The sequence below is a fragment of the Nyctibius grandis genome, chromosome 27, assembly GCF_013368605.1.
Source record: "Nyctibius grandis isolate bNycGra1 chromosome 27, bNycGra1.pri, whole genome shotgun sequence".
In the NCBI taxonomy this organism is placed as follows: domain Eukaryota; kingdom Metazoa; phylum Chordata; class Aves; order Nyctibiiformes; family Nyctibiidae; genus Nyctibius; species Nyctibius grandis.
In genome coordinates this window covers 6067741-6083065 of record NC_090684.1, presented here as the reverse complement: position 1 = coordinate 6083065, position 15325 = coordinate 6067741, and the positions used below count along the sequence as shown (strand labels likewise).

The window sequence follows — 15325 nt, the reverse complement described above, 5'->3', positions numbered from 1 at the left end:
CCAAAGAGATGCTTTCCCGCTGGCTCTTGCAGTGCTGGTAACACTGGGCCAGCTGGGGTGGCTCAGGGCCAGTGAGCCCCCAAGCCGGTTTGATCTGGGTGTTCCAGAGCAAGGGGCTCAGAAAGGCGCGTGGTGTGTGGCTGTGGGAGCCCCGAGCCAGAGCCCTGCCGGGGTAATTGCTGCTGCTTTTAGAAGTGCTCTCCCAGTTTAAACCAGTGGGTCTGAGGTGCTGCGTCTGACCCTGGCGCTGTGGGGATGTCCTGTGTCCAGCTGGGAGTGCTGGTGGCCTGTGGTGGGACAGGATGGGTCAGGTCTCAGCACCCCAGTGAGAACCGGGCACCGAGGTGTCACTGCTGATGGGTGGCACCGTGGTGGAGCAGGGTGCTCTGCTGAGGGGGTCCTCCTTTTGGGACTCCTGTTGGCCTCTGTCCCTCCACACGTGGGGCCAGGGGCCTCTCCTGCCGGGTGGGCGCAGCCCGGCTCGCCCAGGGCTTGCATTTTCTTTCCAGATGCATCCTGCTCCCGCTGCGCTGTTGAGGTGCCCCTGGCTCTGGCGGGGCTCCAGGGTTTCAGCATGTTGGAGGTTTCCTGTTTCAGCGCAGGAGAAAATAAATAACTCCAGGATTTGAGTTGTCCCAGAGCAGGAGGAGGTTTTTGGCCTCCTGACAGTGCTGCTCTGGCCCTCCTGGGGTGGCCGTAGTCACGTCAGCTCGTTGCAGGACAGAGCACAGCCCATGGCTTCACGCCCATCTTGGGGGCCAGTGCTCCCCAGATGTGGCCTGGAGGCATGTGGCGGCGGCAGGGGGACACACCGAGGGGTGCCTGCGCTGGCCTCTGCCCCTGCCATCCTCCTTCTTGGGGGCAAGAGTGTCTGTGGCACCGTGGGCGTCAGCCCCGTCCGCCCCACGGGCGTGTGGGGTGGCCCTGGGGGGCTGCCCCGTGCTTGCGAACGGAGATGCCTTGTGCTGGCTCAGCGTGGTCCCCTCCTGGGGACCGTAACCCATCACTTGGTGGCCAGAGGTGGCACATGACCACCTTCTGCCACTGCACTGCGGGCTGTGGTGGGCAGCGGGGTGTCTTTGGGCTGCCCTGGATGGCTGAGGCCACAGCAGGTCTGGGTGTGGGCAGTGAGAGGCTCCACTGCTCCCCATCTTCCTTCTTGTCTCATCTCGGAGCCGCTCGTGCAGGCGGGTAACCTTGGGGTGCCCTTGGCCGGGCGGGGTGAGCCTGGGCATCGCTCCATCGCCATCAGCCCCTGAGCAGGCAGAGCGCGGGCAGGGGCAGCCCCGGGGGGACCCTCCCTGGGCTCAGCCCTGCGCCCTGCCCTGGGCAGGGTCTGCTTCTCCTCCCGGGGGGGGCCAAGCCTTGGGGACGGAGCCCTGCGCGGCTGAGCCTCCCGAGAGGCCCTGGCAGCACCGCAGCCCCCCGGTGCGGGTGAGGGTTTCGGCGCCGCAGCGAGCTGGGCCGGCACTGCCATGGCCGGGTGCCACGGCCCCTGTGCCTGTACAGGGTCCCCAGCGCGATGCCCTGGGTGTGCCCCAAGGGAAATCCCTCGGTGGGTGCAGAGACAGGCTGGGTGCCCTGTGCTGGGTGCCCCTCCCCAGGGGTGGGTGCAGGAGGGCAGCCGGGGCAGCACAGGACCCTCTTACCCACAGGGGCATGTCCTGAGGGTCAGCAATGTCACCGGCGTGTTGCTGGCACGTGGGACCGTGCGGTGACCTAGTCACAGCTCCATCCCCCATGGCCCCATGGTAGGACTCGGGGGGTCCCCCAGAGCGGGCAGGGCCTCTGTCCCCAGGGGACATCCCTGGCTGGGTGCTGGGGGACACCGGGGTGCCCTGTCCAGGACCCTGGGCGCTGGGTGCGGAGCCAGGGCAGGGGAGCAGGGGCGTCCCCTCCTCCCCAGAGCCGTTGGGGGCGAGCAGCCGGGAGCACCCCCAGCGCAGCCCCGCATCCAGCCTCCTCGCCTGGCTCTGACCTAGAAAGCAAACACCGCCCCGGGCCCCGTCTCCCTGTGCCGCTAATGCACCGGGCAGGAGCTGAGTGCTGCAGATGGGGCCATCGGCCCCCGAGCCCGGGCCACTGGGCCAGCGCCTCCCTGCACCGCGCCGGCGCACACCCGGGCTTGTAGGGCAGTAGGTCAGAGCCAGCTCGGAGGATGCAGCGGCACGTCCCCGTCGGAGAGATGCGGGGCAGTGGGATGGGACCTGGCATCGCCGCAGCGTTCAGGGGCAGCAGCCTGGCAGGAGAGAAGGCCCAGGCAGGTGAGGCATGGCCGGGGTGTGGGGACCGTCCGTGGGGGTACCGGGGTGAATCCGGCGGGGCGAGCCCGGCCGAGGAGGCAGCGGGGTCCTGGGCCCAGCTCGGAGAGGGAGTGGGGTCAGTGCTGGTGGTGACGGCAGGGATCGGCTGGGGACACCCAGCACTCGCGGCTCCCCTCCGCCAGCAACCTGCGGCCGGGTTTGGGGGTGGGAAGCTCTGGCTTCGCGCTCCCCGTTTGGCAGCAAGGCCCTTCTTTTGTTCCTGGTGTCACCGTATCCTCCTCACGCTCGGATGCACCCGCGCCGCTGCCGGCACCGTGGGGCGTGAAGGCAGCGAGCTCTGCTCAACACGGCAGCGTTCACCGGGACGGTGCTGCTCTCCTGCCCCGTCCTGCCTGTCCCTGGGGCCTGGGCAGGGGACACCACCGCCCCCGGGGCTGTTTCCCCACCACTGAAAAATCTTTGCTCCCTTCCTTGGTTTCCCCCTGCCGCCGCTCAGCGTGCCGCTCGCCGGTCCCTGCCCGATGCCCGTCCCTGCAGGGGTGCCGTGGGTGATGCTTTCCCCGCTCTGGCCGGGCTGGGGATGCTTCCCAGACCCTGGAGGTCACCCCACCAAGGTCACCCTACCGGGATGTCCCCCAACGCACGGCCACCCGCCGCCAAGGGCCCCCTGCAGCCGCACAGCCCCAGCACGGTGCCGTGACGCGGCAGCGCGGGCGCCTTCGTGTGCAGACCTGCGCGTGAATCAGGCGGAGGCGGAGGGTGCCCGAGCGGGGATGTTCAAGCCGGGCTTTGCCTGGTTTCGTCCCGGCCACGTCCTGCGTGTCCGAGCGGTGCCGCCTCCTCGGCGTGGAGCCGCGTTCCCTGGCAGCGCGGCCGCGTGTCGCTGCTTCTCCCCCCGCGCTGGGTGTGCTCGGGGGCCTGAGGTGAGCGGCTCGGGCAGGTCCTGGGTGCTGGCATGGGAGCGGGTGAGCGTGCGTCACCCCCGGGTGTTCCCTGGGGCCATGTGGGCCGTGGCGGGAGGAGCGGGGTGCTGGTGGGGTGCGCTGGCTCCCATCCCGCAGCCCTGCCTGTCTGGGGCCGGGGGGCTTCCCCCCTCCCACACAGGACAGGGCCGAGGGCGTGACAAGAGCATCGGCTCGTCCCTGCTTGGCACCGCTCTGCCACGGCCCCCAGGCTCGGAGGGTGCCCTGCGTGATGTCGTCCTTTCCACTACCCTCCTTCTGTCAGACCCTTCGTCTGCTGGCCCGTTCTCCAGCCGCTTTCCCACCGATGTGGGGGTGCTGGGGTGCTCTGGGTGTCCCTGGAGGGGTCCGTCAGGCCCCCGCGCCCCGTGCCGAGGGCTCAGCAGGGTCCCAGCACCTTCCCGTGGTGGGTCTCGTGCTGTGGGGCACCGGGCAGGGGTTGAAGGGACCTGCTGTGGGGCCTTGGCCGTGTCTCACTTGCCCTCGGTCCACCCTGTGGGCTGCGAGCGGGTCGGGGCAGGGGGTGCCCGGGTCATGGCAGGAGAGCTGCTCTCGGTGGGGTTTGTGGGGTGCAGAGGATGAGCACCTCTCCCTGGCACTGGTACTGAGGTGACGTATGGGGACACGGAACCTCAGCTCAGCTGTGCGCCCCGGGACAGGCAGCTCCCCCGGGTGAGGTCCCCAGGGACAAACTGGGCCAAGCTGGCTCCATCCTTGGAGCTGCTCAAATACCTCACGGTGGCAGAGTCCCGTGGGGACGCCCAGGCTGGCCTCATCCTGCCATCCCCAGGTGCAGGGCTGGGCACGCGGAGGGGTCAGCGCCTTCTCGCTGCGGTGCCTGTGGGACCGCTGGTGATGTGTGTGTGCCGCGGGGCCCCGGGTGTGCGGGCATCGCCCCGGAGCCCATCCCTGAGGCTGTGCACGTCCCGTGGGGCTTTCAGTGCCCTGGGGAAGTCCTTGGGTGACCCTGGGACTGCTGTGACTTGGGGGTGTCCTTTTGGGCCTGGTTTATTGTCGGGGGTGCAGAGGGAGGTAGCGTGGGTGTCCCACTGCGGTGGTGGCAGCTTCTGCACGCAGCAAGCCGGGTACTGCCCTGGCTCCGTTCACGGGCGTGAAATGGAGCCGTGGCAGCAGCCTTTGGCATCGGGGCCGTGAGGCACCACGCGGCTCGGGGGTCGGCACGTGTGTCCCGCTCCCGGTACACCCGGGCACCGTCCCGTGCCACCGTGGTGGTGCTGCTGGCAGCCGGGCACTGCAGAGCCCGTGGTCCCCTCCGGCGAGGCTGGGGGCTGGCAGCAGCGTCCCCCCGGGAGGGATGCTCTGGAGCTGGCACCCGCCGCGCTCCGGCTGGCCTGGCTCCGGCTTCCTCGCAGCTACTTGAGCTCGGCGCAGCCCGGACGTGGGAGCAGATGTTTGGCTGGGCTCCCCGCGAGCCGTGGGGAGCGGCCGCCCTCCCCTCCTGCTCCGAGCGGGATTGGCGCTGCCTTGCCGCTCCCTTCCCTCGAACGCCCCTCGCTCCGTGTTGGCCGGTCCCGCCTGACCCCTTGCCACCTTCCCGGCGAGCCCATGAAGTCATTTCTCGTCGGGGACATCCCGCGGGGCACGGCCGTGGCCCCGCACGTGGCCCGGCTGGCTGGGGGCGGGGGGCAGCTGGGGAGCGGCTGGGGAAGCGGTGTTGGATAAATATTTGCTGTGCTGCGCCGCGTGCCGGGCCGCGGCGGGTTCCTGCCTCCAGCTGGGGACAGGGACGGTCCCAGAGAGGGGCCCCGAAACCCTGCTGGGCACCGCCACCATGGAGGCGCCTTCCCCTGCGCCGTGCTCCGGCCGGCTCCTTGTTTTGGTGTTTGGGTCGAGGTGCCCAGCGCTGACCCCCAGCCCCTGGGGCTGCTGCGGGGGCGTTTTGGGGAGGGGATCTCGGGGTCGCGGGGCTCAGGGGGTGCAGGGCACCGGGGGGTGGGCACACACCCAGGGCTTGGGAAGCTCTTGGCCTCCGCGGCTCGTCGGTGGAGCAGAGCCGAGCCCAGGGCTGGACCCCGCACGCCCGCACGCCACAGGGAGAGCTGCTGGGGGGATCTGCCCCCCAAACCCCGCTGCCTGCCCGCTTGCCGCCTGGCTTTGCCACTTGCCACGTGCCGCCGTGCCACGTGCGAAGGGGCGCGGGGGCTGCGGGCGGAGGTGTCCGAGGCCACCGGCTTGTCCAGAAAATGGGAAAAATAGGGATTTCGCAAGCGGGCTGAGTCACGCTGCTCCCCCGCCCCGGAGCTGCCCTGGGACTCCCCGGCCGCCGCAGCCCCCCGTGCCGCCGCGGTGGCCCCGAGCGAGGCGGCATGTGTCACCCTTCCCAAAGCAGCCGGAGATCCCCGCATGGGGACATGCTTCCTCCGGGGTTTCCACCACACGGGGGGGGGTCAGAGGGGTGACCCACGTTGTCCCCCCCCCAGCGGGGCTGTCACAGCAGCCAGGCGTGTGGTTGGGGTCCGCGGCTGATGTCATTGCCGCGGGCAGGCGAGCGCTGGCCGACACCCCCACGGCATCGGGGAAATCGGACCCTGCTATTACTGCGGTTGGCGGCGCGGAGCTGGAGCAGAGGCGCAGCCTGGCCACAGGTCCCCCCTTGCGGGGGCCACGCACGCTCCAGGGACCCGCGGGGGCAGAGCCCTGCACCCCTTGGGGACCTGGGGACCAGAGGCAGAGCTGCCTGGAGGACAGGGGACTAGACCGACTGCTGGGGTGTGATGCTGATCCTCTTCTGGGTGAGCTCAGGCGAGTCAGACCCCCTTCCCTGCCTCAGTTTCCCCATCCGCAAGGTCTCTGCAGCCCCCTGTTCCTCTGTGGCTTCGGTGGAGGGTGCCAGATCCCCGTACCCGAAATGCAAGCGGGAAGTGCCCAGGTTCAGGGTAGCCCAGCTGGTGGTGGGGGCTGGCGCTATCTGGGGGGGTTACCTGGGGGTTTGGGGTGGTTCTGGAGGGTACACAGGGGTTTAGGGGGGTCTGGGGAGAACTTAGAGGAATCTGGGGGGTCCTAAGTGAGTCTGGGGGGTTCTCAAGGAGTATTGGATGGGCCTGGCCCTGTTAAAGGGGCGTGGGGTGTGTGCAGGGGACCCTGAGGGAGTCTGGGAGGGGGTTATGGGTGTCGTGATGCCCCGAGGCGGTTCCTGAGGCAGATGGGAGGGGGAACAGAGCCAGCCCTGCCCACACCCGCACCGCGGGGAGTCCCCAACTCCCCCCCCCATCGTGATTTATGCAGCTAATTGGTTTTTCTGCCCCATTAAGTGGAGGAGAAGGGGAGGGAGGGAAGAGCCCGGGCTGTGCCTGTGCTTTCCCCCCTGGTCCTGCAAGAGCAGGACGTGGCTGTGATGTGGGACACTGCTGGCACGTCCACAGAGCCCCCTCGGTGCCAGTGACCCACGGGTGTGGGGCGTGGAGACCCCCCAGTGCAAGCCCCGTATTTGCTCCCCTGCAGTGGCCACGGCAGAGCAGGAGGGAAGGGCCAGGGCCCACCAAGAGCGCGTTGCTTTAACCCGGGGTGGGCTTTGGGTGGCAGCGGGGGTTCGGCAGGGACACGAGTGCCGGGAGCCCCGGTGGGTGCCAGCAGGTCCGTCTGGCGCGCGGGCGGGTGTCTGTGCCGCTGTGAGACGGGTGAAGCAGGGAGACTTCGAACCCTCCGGCTCCAGCAGCGGCGGCTGTTGAGGAACGGGCTGGGGGTGCCCCTGCGCAGAGGGGGCCAGTGCTGGTGGGACACGGCTTGTGTGCCACCGCGGCAGGGCTGCTGTGGCCAGCGGCGATTCTCCACCATCGTCTTGCACCAGATTCGTGGCTCTGTCAGGGTCGAACCTGCCATTCCCGGGGGCCATCAGTGCTGGGCTGTGCTGGCCTGGCTCCCCCGCCACCCTGGGCACTCCGAGGCTGGGTTTGGGTCAGTGAAAGGCCCGGCCGTGGTGGGGCTGGGGCGGCCGGCCAGGAGGAGGGGTGGGAGAGGACAGCGTGAGGCGTCGTGCCAGGCTGGAGGGACCGCGGGGATGCGATGCTGGACGGGCCGTGCTGCCGCGCCCGTTGGCACACGCCGACGCAGGGCCATCGCTGGCTGCCTGCGGGAGGTACCGCGCCAGGGCCGTGGCACCGCCGACCTCCTGGCCACGAGCTCCGGCCCGTGGCCGAGCGCCGCTGCGGGGATGGTGGGTGCCAGCAGGGTCTGGTCGGTGGGGACGGGGATCGCCGGGCACCGACGTCGTCCATCCCTGGCGCTTTCCTCGCCTCGCCGGGGCGAGCAGCGCGCGGCCGAGCGGCGGGGCTGGGCGGTGAGGAGGGAGCCAAGAGGCCGAGGAGGGAGCCAAGAGGCGTTGCCACTGCTGAGGAAGGCTCGAGGAAGGAATTACTTATTTCCCAGCCCGCAGGGACCAGGTCTGTTTTGCCAAGGCTGCAGTTAACCCTCTCTGCCGGCCGCAGCCAGGCTGGCCAAGGTGTCCCCAGTGTCACCGTCCCAGCCAGGGCCCCGTCCTGGGGCGCAGCTCCTGCTCTGATTCGAGAGAGAAGGAAAAAAAAAGGCAGAAATCGGCTTTTTGGTGGATGAAGCGTAGAGCGGTGCAGGCGCGGGTGCCCTCGCAGGAGCTGGGGGTGCTGGGGTGGCTGCCTGGGTGGGCAGAGCCCCCTGCGGACCCCCAGCGGAAGGGGTGCCTTCGGGGAGGGGGGTTTGGGGGGCACCAGGGACAGCTGGCTCATGGGCTGGACTGGGGGATACTGGTGCTGCCTTGTGGGGATGTGAATGGGGGCTTGGGGGCTCTGGGGGCAGCTGGGGGGGCCCCGAGCTGAGGCTGGGGAGCTCCAGGGACAGGGGTGGGGGGTCATGGGCTGGGACGGGCACTGGTGCTGCCCTGTGGGGGCTTGGGAGCTCTGGGGGCAGCTGGGGGTCCCTGGGCTGACACTGGGAGGATACTGGGGGGCTACAGGGACAGGGTTGGGGGGGGGGGGGTCATGGGCTGGGCTGGACTGGGGAACACTGGTGCTGCCTTGTGGGGATGTGAGTGGGGGCTTGGGGGCTCCGGGGGCAGCTCAGCTCGGGGGGGGCCCGGGCTGGCACCGAGGGGGTGCTGGGCTGGGGGGCACCAGGGGTGGGGGCTCACGGGCTGGGAGCGGGGACCCCGGGCCCGTCCCGCGGGGCTCGGGGGGAGGCGGCGCCGGGGCCGCTGCCGCTTTAAGGCGCGGGGCGGTCCCACCGCCCCCCCCCGCCCCCCCGGGCCCGGCGGGGCCGCGGCCGCGGGCAGCGCGATGCTGCGGGCCGGGAGGCCGCGCCGCGCCCCGCGCCTGGCCAGCAGGTACCGGCGGCACCGGGACCGGCACCGCAGCGGGGCGGGGCGGGCGCGCGGCCCCGGCAGACAAAGCCCCGCGCCCCGGGGCCGCCCCGCGGGCGGTGCTTTGTCTCGGCCGCGCCGCGGAGGGGAACGGGGGGAACCGGGGGAACGCGGCCCCGCCCGGCACCGCAGCATCGGGGCGGCTCCCGCCGGGGCCCGGCACCGGGGTGAGCCCCCCCCAGCCTCGCACCTGCAGCGCGGCCGGGGGGGGGGCTCCCGCGGCTCCGGTACCGGGGCGGGGAGGGCACCGGGCTGCCGGGCTGCGTGTCCCCCCGGGGGGCTGTGAAACGGGGTGTGGGGGTGCGGGGCAGCCCCACGCAGCGCGGCCGTGGGTCGGGGCCATCCCCGGCCCCCCCCGGGCTGCAGCCACCTCCCTCGGGCCGGGGCCGGGGTCTATGTCCCCGGGGCTGTCCCGGTTCCCGCACGCCCTGGCCGGGGCCGCTGCCGCAGCCGCTGTCCTTGAGCGTCCCCATCCCCGGGGGGCAGCCGGAGGGGTGCGGGGCTCGGGGTGTCCCCTCGGGGGGTCAGTGCGGTGCCGGCGGGGGGGAGGTGGGGGGTTGCTGTGTGTACGATGGAGGGGCTGGAGCACAAAGCCGGGGTGAGCTGTGCCCCCAGCGCGGTGCCGCGGCATGGCTGCCCCTTCCTGGGGTCTGCGGGGGGCCCTTGGGTGACCTTGGCTGGCAGGGGCTGGGGTGCCCGGGCTCGACCGCGCACCGGGCGTCATTGCTGCCGGAGCTGAGGCTTCCCTCGCTGTGCCGGGTACGGCAAACGCGTGCTGGCTTCGGGGACCCCTCCGGGTGCCAGCCACGCGCTCCACGAGAGAGCCGGAGGCACCTACAGCACGCCCCCAGGCCTCACCCCGCAGCTTCGGTGCTTTTGAGGTGTCACCCGCGACCCCTGTGCTGTGGTGTGGGGCTGCTAAGGAGGATCTGGGGTCACCTTCTGCCCAGGTTCAGCCCCTGACCCTGTGCCTGTTTCTCCAGGGCTCTCTGTGCCTGGGGCTGGGGCAGTGGGGGCTTCCAGTGCGGGGCTGGGGGAGCATTTAGGGTCCGTGCTGCCAGGCCACCAAAGCCAAGCTGGAGAGAGCCGGTGTCACGCTTGGTCACAGCCATGTGCCCGCAGGACGCAGCTCCCCGAAGCCCTGCCTCGCTCCCGGCACTGCCCGCTGCGAGGGCGATGCCAGCGTGGGAGAGGGGCTTCGCTTCGTGCACTGGGGTGGGGATTTGTGTCCTGGTGAGACGTCACCCCCGGAGCAGGGGCTGATGGTGGGAGATGCTTGGAGCCGGGCAGCCCAGCAGCATCCCGGGTACGTGGTCGTAATTAACCCCCTTCCTGGGGAGCAGAGCCTGCGGGGCTCTGCCAAAAGTTCCCGCGGGGACAAAGGGGACCTTGTCCATCCTGGCACTGTCCTGACTCTGGCCAGTCGCCGGTGTCTGGGAAGAGCAGGGTACACGGGGCTGGTTGGAGGGTGCTGGAGCTGCCTGCGGTGCTCCGTCCTGGGGTTTGGGCATCCTGGAGGGGACGGTGGTGGCTGTTGCTTGTGCCCTGGCACCCCAGTTGGCGAAGGTGCCCAGCGGGTGCCCTCTCCAGTGCCAGGCCCACCCTGTCCTGCCCCAGCTCCGCCAGGGTTGCAGTGCCACTCGGGTGACACTAAGTGGCTTCACCAGCTGCTGGGGCTCTGCTGCTCAGTGGGCTCCTCCTGTACCTCTGTGGCCCCAGTGTCGGGGAACGGGCACCTCCGCAGGGACCAGGGCTGGCCGCAGCCCCCAGCTCTGCTCCCCTCTCCTATGCCGCTGCTTTTTCCCCCCAGCTCCTTGCAGCCCCCTTGGAGGCTGCGAGGCCTCGATGACCTCCTGAGCCGCTGACCTGGAAGGGGCTGTGCTCACCCTGCTGGAAAACGCTCCGTGCCCGCCTGTGCGGGCTTGCTGCGGGCACAGCCCCATGCTGCGGGGCCGGCCGGGCCTGTGGGGTGCGAAGGCAGCTGCCGCCCTGGCACGGTGCTGAATGACGGCCCTGAAGATGGGCTTGGGCATGGTCTGCTGAGCCCCTGGCACGGGGCAGCCCCCCCGGCACAGCGGCAGGGCCCGTAACTGCTGCCTGTGCCCACCGTGGGTGCTGGAGGGGGGGAGCAGGGTGGGTGGGGGCCGTCCAAGGAAGGGTGGGTGCTGCGGGGCGGCTGGTTTGTTTGCTCCAGCTGGTCCCTGCCCTTCCCGGCAATTCTCCCGACCCTCTCAGCGGGGCAGGTCGCAGGGGGCTCGGTGCCAGCCACAGTGCTGCCAGCCCTGCCAGCATGGGTGCTGGCCGCCCGGTGCTGCGCAGGTACCTTCCATCCCCAAAAAACCCCCGTGGGGGCCTTAACGGGGAGACATGGGGTCACTGGGGCTCGTGTGCCGGCAGGGCACCGATCCTGTGCCAGGCTGGGCTGCAGCCAGCGGTGGCCACCGAGTGCCAGCTCTCTGCCGCGACCCCGCAGCGGGTGCTACAGGGAGCTGAGGTTTGTTTGCGCCCCGGCAGCCCCCGGAGCGGGGAGATCCCGTGGGTGGCAGAGCTGGGGCTGGGCAGGGGGGTCTGACGCTGGCTCTGCCGTTGCAGCTGGGATGAGAGCAGCTCCATCAGCAGCGGCCTCAGCGATGCCTCTGACAACCTCAGCTCCGAGGAGTTCAATGCCAGCTCCTCGCTCAACTCCCTGCCCTCCACCCCCACCGCCTCGCGCAGGAACTCGGCCATAGCGGTAGGTGCACGGACCCTTCCTGGCACTGGTGCCACAGGCTCTGCGGGAGGGAGGGGATGGAGGGTGCTGGCGTGGGGAAACAGAGGCATGACACAGGGTGTCTGGTGCATCCCTCTCCCAGCTGGCTGGTGCTCCCTGGGGATGGGTTTGGGGTGGGTGCCAGGAGCACCCCTGACTCTGCTCTGCCCACAGCTGCGCACTGACTCGGAGAAGCGCTCGCTGGCAGAGAGCGGGCTGAGCTGGTACGGCGAGGGCGAGGACAAGGCGCCCAAGAAGCTGGACTACGAGAGCAGCAGCCTCAAGATGGAGCACGGCTCCTCCAAGTGGCGGCGGGAGCCCTCGGAGGGCGGCGAGGAGGGGCCCAAGGGCGGCGAGCTGAAGAAGCCCGTTACCCTGGGCACCCCGGGCTCCCTCAAGAAAGGCAAGACCCCTCCGGTAGCCGTGACCTCCCCCATCACCCACACGGCCCAGAGCACCCTCAAAGTGGCAGGTGAGACCCGATTCAGGCAGGGTCCCGCTTCGCTGAGGGGGTGGCGTCTTTGTGGGCCTTCCCTGAGCATGTTGGCCATGGGACACCCTGTGACAACGCTCGGACCTGGCAGCTGGCCGTGGGCTGGAGGGGGTGGCAGGGCTGTGCGTGGCTGCAGGCAGGTTGTGTGTCTGGCCCCACACTAAGCCCTGCTTGCCCAGGGCCGTGCTTGCTCCATGGCCTTGTGGCCACGTGCCGGGGGCTGGATGGGTGCACCGGGGGTCTGGCCATGGCTCTGCCCCAACACGAGGGCGGTGGCATGTCACTTCGTCTCCATCATGCCTCCGATCCGGGCTAGTTCACACCCAAACATCCCCAAAGCCTCCGGGACACTAACCCGTCCTTCCCTGCCCGCCAGGCAAGCCCGAGAGCAAAGCCACGGACAAGAGCAAGCTGTCTGTGAAGAGCACGGGCCTGCAGCGCTCCTCCTCCGACGCCGGCCGCGACCGCGTCGCCGATGCCAAGAAACCCCCCTCAGGCCTCACGCGCCCGTCGCCCTCCAGCTCCTTCGGCTATAAGAAACCGGCCCCCGCCACCGGCACGGCCACCGTCATGCAGGCCGGGGGCTCGGCCACGCTCGGCAAGATCCAGAAGAGCTCCGGCATCCCCGTCAAGCCGGTCAGCGGGAGGAAAACGAGCCTGGATGTCTCCAACACAGCCGAGCCGGGTTTCCTGGCCCCGGGGGCTCGCTCCAACATCCAGTACCGCAGCCTGCCCCGGCCCGCCAAGTCCAGCTCCATGAGCGTGACCGGCGGCCGCGGCGCGACCCGGCCGGTCAGCAGCAGCATCGACCCCAGCCTGCTGAGCACCAAGCAGGGCGGCATCTCGGTGTCGCGGCTCAAGGAACCATCCAAGGTCGGCGCCGGCCGTGGCGCGCCGGCCCCTGTGAACCAGACGGACCGCGAGAAGGAGAAGGCCAAGGCCAAGGCGGTGGCGCTTGATTCGGAGTGTGGGACGCTGAAGAGTGTCGGCTCGCCTGAGAGCACCCCAAAAGTCCAGGCCAACCTCCCGCCGGTGGCCAAGGTGGCCGAGCTGCCCCCCACACCTCTCAGGTATGATCCTTCCACCTCCGAGGGCAGTGGGTGCCTGGCACAGCCGTGCCCAGCACCCATCTGTGCCCAACACCCAAGTCTTACCTGCTTTCTTCCCCATTTTCCCCCCTCCAGAGCGGCTGCCAAGACCTACGTGAAGCCTCCCTCGCTGGCCAACTTGGACAAGGTCAACTCCAACAGCCTGGACTTGCCCTCCTCCAGCGAGCTGCACCCTCCCCACACTGCCAAGCTCCAGGACCTGCACCCGACTGGCGGGCACCTCGCACCCTGCTTCAGCCCCAGTCCTGCTCCCATCCTCAACATCAACTCGGCCAGCTTCTCCCAGGGCCTGGAGCTCATGGGTGGCTTCAGCGTCCCCAAGGAGGGCAGGATGTACCCCAAGCTCTCAGGCCTGCACCGCAGCATGGAGTCCCTGCAGATGCCCATGAGCCTGCCCAGTGCCTTTTCGGGGGGCAGCACCACCACCCCCACCCCTGCTGCCGCACCCCCCGCCAGCACGGAGGAGGAGGAGGAGGAAGAGACAGGGGAGCTGGGCTGGAGCGGGAGCCCCCGGCTTGCACATCTGGACAGGTATGGCTGGAGGGAGGGCGTGGGGCTGCTGGGGCACCTCCGCGGGCTCAGGTGCCTCCCTGCCATCCTGCCGTGACCTTTGCCTGCTTTGGAGGCTCTTTCCTGCTACATTTCTGGGGACAAGCTCCCTGTCCCCGCAGCTCAACCCCCATGGCACCTTCCCTCGTCTGTGCAGGGATGTCACTGATCTTTCCTTCCCTTCCAGTGCCAACCGCGACAGGAACACGCTGCCCAAGAAAGGGTTGAGGTAAAAGAGCCCAAATCACTTTTGGATGGCGCTGGAGAGGGAGGATGGGCATGTGGGGCTTTCGGTGGGGGGCTGGCGGTGCCCCCCGTGCCGGGGAGGCTGGGCCGCAGTGCGATGGGCAGGAGCCAGGATGGTGCTGGTCCACCTCACCGTGCCTGTCTCTGCTCCGCTCCCCAGGTACCAGCTCCACTCCCAGGAGGAGGCCAAGGAGCGGCGCCATTCGCACGCCATCAGCACCGGGCTCCCCGAGGTGGATGACCAGCAGGAGCTGCCCTCGCCCCCTGCCCTCCCCATGGCGCTGGTCGGGAAGGGTCCGCTCACCAGCATCGGTCAGTGTCCTCCACCGCCAGCCCCCTTCCGCTTGCGGCAAGCCCTGTCCCTCCTGCCCCCCATCACCCTGTGTCACTTGCTGGCGCTGCCCTGGGTGTTGCTTTTCTCCTCGACACCCCCAGCAGCCCTAACGCCCAGCGCCTGGTGCTAGGCTGTGCCCAGGGGCCAGGGCTGTCCATCACCTCAGCTTCAGGGCACCTCATCCACCTGCAGCTCCCTGCTCTTCTGGGGGTGCCCGGCAGGGCAAGGGGTGAGACCTGCCCTGCTCTTGCCAGGACCTGCGTGTTCCTGGAGGGTTTGGGGGGTCCAGACAGAGGAGTTACGGCTGCCAGTGGGTGCCAGGGGTGATGAGGTGCTGCCCTCCTGCACCTGGAGGTGACGGGCTCTGGTGTGGTGGTGCCTACTTTGTCCTGGGGTGATGGATTTGTTTCTCAGCGCTGTGGTTAACCTTGGTGCTGGTGTCCCAAGTCTTCCCAGCATAAATCAGCATTTTAGTTCCTCCCCAGTCCCCCCTGCTTTGGGACCACGATCCCTGCTTCCCCTCCGCATCCCAGCTCTCCTGGATCGCTCCCAGCCCTGCTTCCCCGTCCCGATCCCAGGTCCCCGGCGTGACTCTGACCCTGCCTCTCCCCTGCCTTCTCCTTGCAGTGAGCCCCACTGCCGCCGCAACCCCGCGGATCACCCGCTCCAACAGCATCCCCACCCACGACTCCACCTTCGAGCTGTACAGCACGTCCCAGATGGGCAGCACCCTCTCCCTGGCCGACAAGCCCAAGGGCATGATCCGCTCGGGCTCCTTCCGGGACCCTGTGGACGACGGTGAGAGTGTGCTGCGCTCCTGCCCAGGCGAGGGGGCTCCTGGGGGGGCACAGCGAGGCTCCCTGCACGCTTGTCCCTTCCTCCTGGCGCTGCTGCGGCGCTGTCGGATGGGTTGGTGCGTCCTGTCCTCAGCATCAGAGCACGGGATGGCCTGGTGGGCCCCTCTGTGTGGCATCAGCCCGCCCTGACCCCTGGGGACCCCCGTGAGACCCCCCCTGCAGAGCTGCATCCAGCTCTGGGGCCTGAAGGACACGGAGCTGTTGGAGCGAGTTCAGAGGAGGCCACGGAGATGCTCAGAGGGCTGGAGCCCCTCTGCTCTGGAGACAGGCTGAGAGAGCTGGGACTGTTCAGCCTGGAGAAGAGAAGGCTCCGGGGAGACCTTCTAGCACCTTCCAGTACCTGAAGGGGCTACAGGAAAGCTGGAGAGGGACTTTTGACAAGGGCATGGAGCGACAGGATGAGGGGGAACAGTTT

General features: G+C 69.5%; 1 protein-coding gene across 3 annotated transcripts in view; it reads left to right on the top strand.

Annotated features, from left to right (window-relative positions):
- NAV1 (neuron navigator 1) overlaps window positions 1–15325 on the top strand; it is an 85054-nt gene that overhangs the window by 56712 nt on the left and 13017 nt on the right. For all 3 annotated transcript variants that reach the window (XM_068419442.1, XM_068419441.1, XM_068419443.1), the window contains 7 exons: window positions 11166–11304; window positions 11497–11794; window positions 12192–12885; window positions 13000–13455; window positions 13661–13702; window positions 13880–14031; window positions 14681–14851. In XM_068419442.1, the coding sequence (XP_068275543.1) occupies window positions 11166–11304; window positions 11497–11794; window positions 12192–12885; window positions 13000–13455; window positions 13661–13702; window positions 13880–14031; window positions 14681–14851 (1952 nt within the window). The remainder of the gene's footprint in view (window positions 1–11165; window positions 11305–11496; window positions 11795–12191; window positions 12886–12999; window positions 13456–13660; window positions 13703–13879; window positions 14032–14680; window positions 14852–15325) is intronic.